Here is a 6,638-nt window from a genome sequence, read left to right as displayed (position 1 = left end):
AGACGCGACAATTACAGCACGTCAACTTGTGAAGATTACTACAGGGCAGGGTGTTCAGATTTAAAAAAAGAGCGGCTGCTCTCGGGGGCACTAAAGATACATTGGACCATATGTATTACCCATATGACCACCAGCTGCGAAGCCCCGCACAATGATTTCTGTAGAAGCTGCGATGAGAAAGAAGTTGAGCTCATTAAACAGTTTGGGGTGGGAATGTCATGAACCAAAATAAACTTCAAAGCTCCTCTCACATAGACGAAGGTTTCCTCCTTTATATGTTTGCGCATACATACATATGCATGTACATAAGTATTGAAAAATCGCCAAAAAATGGATTTCTTTTTTATGTGCTGCCTCATTTCGAATTCTGACACAGGTGTCTACATCATGGTACTTTTTCATTTAATTTCAATATCTTCCATCAATCATAAGCACACTTTTTCTTATTTGGCACACAAAATTTTACGCGTTTTTATAAAATTTAGTCGCCTTTATTTTCTACATAATTATTGTAAACAAAGTAAATATTGCTAGTGCAAGAGTGGTCTGCTATTGTAGAAAGCATTTCGAGCTGCTTGGAAACATTAACCATTGTCTATCCGAAAGAGTGAGGCTAAATTATGAATTGTGCCACGTGCAAAGTGAATAAAATAGGTCCGAAGACCACTCCATTCGGAGGCTATCTGTGCGGTAATGAGCATATGCAATGCGTGGATTGCAATGATCGCACCGATGGCCAGTGCGGTATTTGTGAGGAGCACACCTTCTTTGTTCAGATGAACTTCAATCACCGCAACCGGAACACATCGCCCATGACCCGAAATTTTCCTATCTCTGGGCAGGTGCCCACAGCACCAAGTATAGACGTGAAAAGCCATCCAGTTACTGCTGCTACACTTGAATCAGCCTCATCATGCATTTTTCCGAAAGCATTCTTCAACGACATGGAGACCCAGTCTAGTATTTCGCAGGAGCAGTTGAGCATGCATGAGTCGCATGATTCCATGAGCGAAGACCAAAGTGAAACGGATGATGTGCAAATTTTGCCTTCACAATATCGAGCGCCAACACCATGTCACACTTTTGATGGTATCCCAACTGCAACTGCGAGGGGGGCTGCCACCGGCACAGCTGCTGCATCGTTGTCTCCTTCCTACACACCAATGTCTTTGTCCATGTCGATACCCATGTCTATGAATCAGTACCTACCAAACGCACAGGAGCGTATTCAAATGGATACGTTATTCTTCGGCAGTAATCATCAACCACAGTCGGCTTCGAATTTCACATTTCAATTTCTAACTGAAAACGGTTTCATGCGCCTAATGCAGGCGCGCGATTCAAGTACACCTACATTGGAAGTTATAGAAGCACCAAAAAGCATACAACTGACAACTGAGCATACAAATCTCTGTCTCTGCGGCACTTCGTGTGACGGTGCCTGTGGACCTGGTGTGGAGAGAACGAAAGAAAGTGTGGGGGCTGACGTAAGTAATTACGTGCATAAATAAAATGAAGAAAAGTATAACGCTTACGCTTTTTTAAATCTAGGAGACGGAGGACGTAATACATACTTCAGAGATCCGTTTTATGGAGTCAACTGAAAGCATGAAAAACTACTTCTCCGGTGGTACAATCCATCCTATCATAAAAACAAAGCACGAGCCTCTCAGTACGACTACCACGACGCATAGTCGAAACTATGAATCTCAAGAATCTTTATCTACGAAGAAGTTGCACGATTTCGAGTCGCGCAATACAGCACAGCCCGCTGAGCTGGTAGAGAGTTATCTCCGCACTTACGGACCACTTGCGCTATGTCAGTTTCCAGCCTATTCATTCAGCCATAGTTGTCAAGACAGTGCCTGTGAGCCTGCAGATGGCTTACATAATCGCCGCCAATCCATTCAAACAGCTACTGCTTCGGTATCCACTGAATCGGAACCAACTCTGGCCAGCACCAAGAAAACGGAATTTCCTGCCAAGTACTTGCCGCCTGATTATTTTGTAATGCAAGCAGTTGGCGTAGCGGCACCTACACCTGACACCATACCAAATCCGGACAAGATAGCACGCCCTAGTATTGATTTGCGCATGCAGAAGGTATTAGAGACATTCCAAGAGAACCCGCGCACCCTGACTGTAAGTGAAAAGCCCATAATTGACCAATCGAAGAAGTATTTTAAGATAATGGATCAATTGGAGCTACCTGCATTAGTTGAACCAACAATGCCTTTGATTAATGGAAAACACCTGGACCAAACGTGCTCATGCGAACTGCCTGCCGAGAAACCGAGCATTGATATCATGGCACAGCTCTCGAACACGCATCGCGCCTTTTACAATCCACCTATAGGCCAGCCACTCAGTGGTGTGACCCACCAATCAAACAATTTTCCATGTTCCGAGCCACCTCCTCAATTCCAACTCGTCACTTGCTCCAACATTATGGAATCGGAGCTTCTGCACACCAAGGGCCGACTTATTAATTTAAAACCGACACCCGCCTGCCACCTGACCATCCCTCGATCGCCCATCAAGTGTCCTGAGTCATCGTGTCAACGCATGATCTTCGTTTCCGACTTTAATAAGCATTTGATAGTTGATCACAGCATGTTGCCCATGGAGCGCATAGCGCCACGCCAGTGCAAAAATTTCTTTCTCGACCCGAAGTTGGCTCATTGCGGCAATAGCAAATGCCACTTACTCTACCTGATACGCGACAAAATTACCGATCTCGGAAGCAGCAAATTCAAAGATTTTCTACCATTGTTAGTGATGAGTACGCGTATTCGGCTCTCGGATTTGTGTGGTATTGACGCACACGAGTATCCGAATTTCTGGGAGAGTGAAGCTAATACCGAGTACTTGATGATATGGTTGACCGGCATTGTGCCAGAAGAGTTCCACGTCGCAGTCAGTTTAACGGTGTGGTCACGGTCGGGTCATGTGCCCGTTTGTCACATGGTGCATTCGGGTGAGATGTATTCGGTGCGGCGTTCGCAAGAAGTCAAAGATGTCTGTCACAGCGGCCAAATGCTGTTGTTGTCCGCTTCCGAAATGCAGTTACTTACAAACTGGGGCAAAGAAATGCTCGAACTGCAAATCGTCGTTCATTAGATGTTTAATTCAAGCGAAAAGAACGCGGTACTCATGAGAAAATATTACAGTACAGTAAGGCAGTCAACACACTTTTGCAAATATTCACGCACAACCAATACCCAAACATAAGTATACATGTACAAATATATATTTTATATCCACTTTAGTTAAATCCATAAAAATATACAGTTGCTAAATAACTTTCGGCAACATGCAAATAAAAACCCTCCGGTTATGTAAGTATGTATGAAAAATGTAATTAATCGCTTATTATTTTAATTGCATCGTATTAGATAGGTAGGTGGGACTGGCTGGCTAATAAATGCCTCACATAGACAGATATTTTCGACCGTAGTGTTACCGGATAAAACAACCATCCATGATGAACCCGTCTTTTGTTGCATGATCTAGTTTAGTGAGAAACTCCTTCCCAAAGCAGTTCAGACGTAAATTTGACATGGGTGGACAATGGCATATTATGCGCTCCACCCTTATCTTTTCCGTTTTCGCACTTCAGTTATCACCACTCTGCAAACGCATTTTAAGCGCGTGGTTAGCTAACAAATTGTGACCAGTTATGAGACTCACCATAAATCTACAATCAATTGCAGATGAGGTGACCTAAGCATGGCCCGGGATACTTTGTGTCCACGGTGTTGTGAACACATAAAAAATAAGTAGTTGTTTCTAAGCGTTGCTGTAGTTGAGAAGTTCCGGTACTTTTTTAACGTCGTAACTTCCGCTTGGAAGATGCCGAAGTAGTTTAGTAGTTTGAATGACCTGTTTTATTCCTAATTCATGGCAATAGACACCTGCCCCTACGTTTTCTGTGGTTTTTGAACAATCTGTCAACACATGAATTCAACTTCCTCCCGCACGCAAGCCCTTACGCCATCCATTCTCCTCAATCGCCATTGGAAAACTTTCCCTAAGCTGCAGACATGTGGACAGGTGGCTCGTATTAATGTAAGTCTAGAACTCCGCACCGGGGTTTTCAGGTCCAGTTTCAGCGATATTCAAGAGAAGGTCGGCCAAACATTCAGACATCGGAACAACTTAATGTCATTGATACAAGTTCATGCTCGGAATGCAATGGGAAATGGGTATGAAGTCACAACATATATGTACTCAACTCCGGCTGTTATTTACCTGTATGAATAACTGGGACACTACAGAAAGTGAGTGTCTCTCTACATCGTAGAAGCAGCTGGTGTGACAAAGTGTACCCTGTGGCCGCTGTAGAGAAAAACAGGCGCAATAAAGCGGTATAGGGAGAGGAGCTGAAATGGCTATTTTCAAAAGGAAGAAGTAAGCGAGTGAAGTGGTAAATTACGATAGTGCTCTACTTGTTACACAACGGGTTGATCGAGGTGGCGAAAAATAAGACGAAAAGAGCCGGAATGATGGTAGGTCCCTCATTTGCTGAAATAGCAAAGAACCGGTTCCTACTGGGTGTTTTGGATGAGAATCAGGGCGAAGAGTTGGCACTTAGAGCCCACTTGAAGGTTGAAATGGCGAGTAGTGCCGTCAGCGTACCACGGGAGAATCAGCGTTGCCGCTTAGGTAATTTTTAACCAAAATTGGAATTTTTTTTCTTTATTTATCAAGTTTGGTAATTTGGTAATTTATTTTTCAATTTGGTAACTTTTTCGATTCCGTCTTACATGTCAAATAGGTCATATTGGTTCTGATTCCACATTAGTAAGTGGACCGTAAGCGTTTCCTTTTATAGAAATACCAGGTAATCCTGAAAGTTTCGCAAGGGGAAAGTTGTTTCAGCGTTCTTTGGCTACTAGAATGGTGTGTTCTTTAACAAACTGCTTGAAAGCGGCTGTTGCTAAGTATATCCACCGTGTCCTTTCCTGGAAAGTTTTGGGTGGTCCTACCTTTCCCTGTCAGTTCGTCAGCTTTTCATATATATGAATATATGTGAGTAGAAAGCTTTCCTTCAAGCGTTGAATTTTGAGATATTTTCTTGTCACTTGTTTACATACAGTGGTCGAAAAAATAATTTTCGCACCATATTTTGACAAGATTTAACATATTTTTTTTTTTAGTAATTTAATTTTGGTTAATTTTTTTTAAAATATTGTTCTTCCTTTAACAGAACTCAAACAAATTCAAATTTCAAACTTTGTTCAATATTTAAAAAAATTCAACAAACTATCATAACAATTTGAGGTTAATGGAGCGCTGATGCATCTAGATGATCTAGGAATATTTCTGCATCAAAAAGAAAATTTAAAAAAAAGTCGCTTACGTTATATTGGCGGTTAGGGCTCGATATGCATGTTTATACAGTTTTGCACATAAAATAAGTTTGGTAACTTTTTCCGGTGATTTTGGTAAAAAATAAAAAATTTTGTGGCAACACTGGGGAAAATCCCGGACCGCCTCCATCATTCCGAGATGCTAGTTCCAAGGCAATATTTATGGTAAGTTGATCTACGTTAGGTTCACCAAGCCCCTTTACCTTCATGACTAAGAGCAGAAAGCAAATTCTATATGTAACCCTCGTATTAGAAGATACGGATACTATAATCAGAAACTGGGAGGTGCTTGATGAGAGGATTTAGACAGTTTACCCACTTGTTTTACGGCGGCATGTAGCGGTTGTTAATATGCAATGGTTGTTAAGATGCTTAAATAGTCATAAACTCGTAAGGAATCCATCATCTCTTCTTTAAGCAGGCGCTTTTCAGGCGCTAAATATACCACTCATATGCAAAGGGTGTTTAGCCAGTTACGGCGAATATTCTTACCAACGAAAAACCAATTTGGGCGATAAGATAACTTAAACCTTATAAAACCCCGAGCCAGATGGCATTTTAATTTAAAGTAATGGCGCATTTACATGGTATGAAGCCATATGAACTGTTGATACGTTAAAATAGAGGAACTACATGTTCTAATGAGGAATTCAATGATATCGAGTGGGATTCATATAATAAATTTTTTCATATGAAAAGTTATGGGGAGATACTGTAAACATACTGTTGTGATACTGTTAAGCATATGAAATTATAGCAAGTTGAATTTTCATACATCTTCCCATAAAAAGTTTAACAGATGCAGAGATACCAAGGGGGGTTTTCCCCATTTTGATGCCTTTTTAATATAAAAACCTACCGAAAAGGAGGAAAGCGGCAACTCCGCCATTCACATACATGTCAAAAGTATGAATTTTAAAAATTAAAAACAATAAACAAACAAATTTAAAACAAAGAAATTCTTTGTACTACAACTTTTTAAATTGAAGCCACTCACGTTTAGTGGACAATAAAAACACGAAGAACTATGATAACAAACTTACAACAAGACATTACAGAACATTTTAATGAGTTTTATATCACGTTTAAGTAAAAATAAGCCTATATTTTCCAAGCTGGCAAAGAAATGAAAATTTGTATTTTTTGTTGTTTACACAAATACTTGCCAAATATACATATAAGTCAAAATTATAGAAGGCATGTATACTTCTCCCTTTCATTTTTTCATACAGTTTATGCTTCTTTATGGCTTTTACAAAAATGCAG

General features: G+C 40.7%; 1 protein-coding gene across 1 annotated transcript; it reads left to right on the top strand.

Moving 5' to 3' along the window:
* Window positions 1–620: 620 nt before the first annotated feature.
* Window positions 621–3,120, top strand: LOC118746466. Its single transcript, XM_036480315.1, has 3 exons — window positions 621–1,074; window positions 1,132–1,487; window positions 1,552–3,120. The coding sequence occupies exons 1-3, from the start codon at window positions 621–623 to the stop codon at window positions 3,118–3,120; spliced, it is 2,379 nt and encodes a 792-aa protein (XP_036336208.1).
* Window positions 3,121–6,638: the final 3,518 nt, after the last annotated feature.

This window comes from Rhagoletis pomonella, unplaced genomic scaffold (assembly GCF_013731165.1).
Source record: "Rhagoletis pomonella isolate Grant_MI unplaced genomic scaffold, Rhpom_1.0 Rhpom_scaffold_00010, whole genome shotgun sequence".
NCBI lineage: Eukaryota > Metazoa > Arthropoda > Insecta > Diptera > Tephritidae > Rhagoletis > Rhagoletis pomonella.
The sequence above is the reverse complement of the archived record's forward strand: the minus strand, read 5'-3'. Positions and strand labels throughout refer to the sequence as shown.

Coding starts and splice junctions, on each gene's coding strand:
- LOC118746466 (XM_036480315.1), top strand. CDS start 621: ATGAATTGTGCCACGTGCAAAGTGAATAAAATAGGTCCGAAGACCACT. Junction 1,075..1,131: donor ATATCGAGCGCCAACACCAT/GTCACACTTTTG, acceptor CCACCGGCACAG/CTGCTGCATCGTTGTCTCCT. Junction 1,488..1,551: donor AAGAAAGTGTGGGGGCTGAC/GTAAGTAATTAC, acceptor TTTTAAATCTAG/GAGACGGAGGACGTAATACA.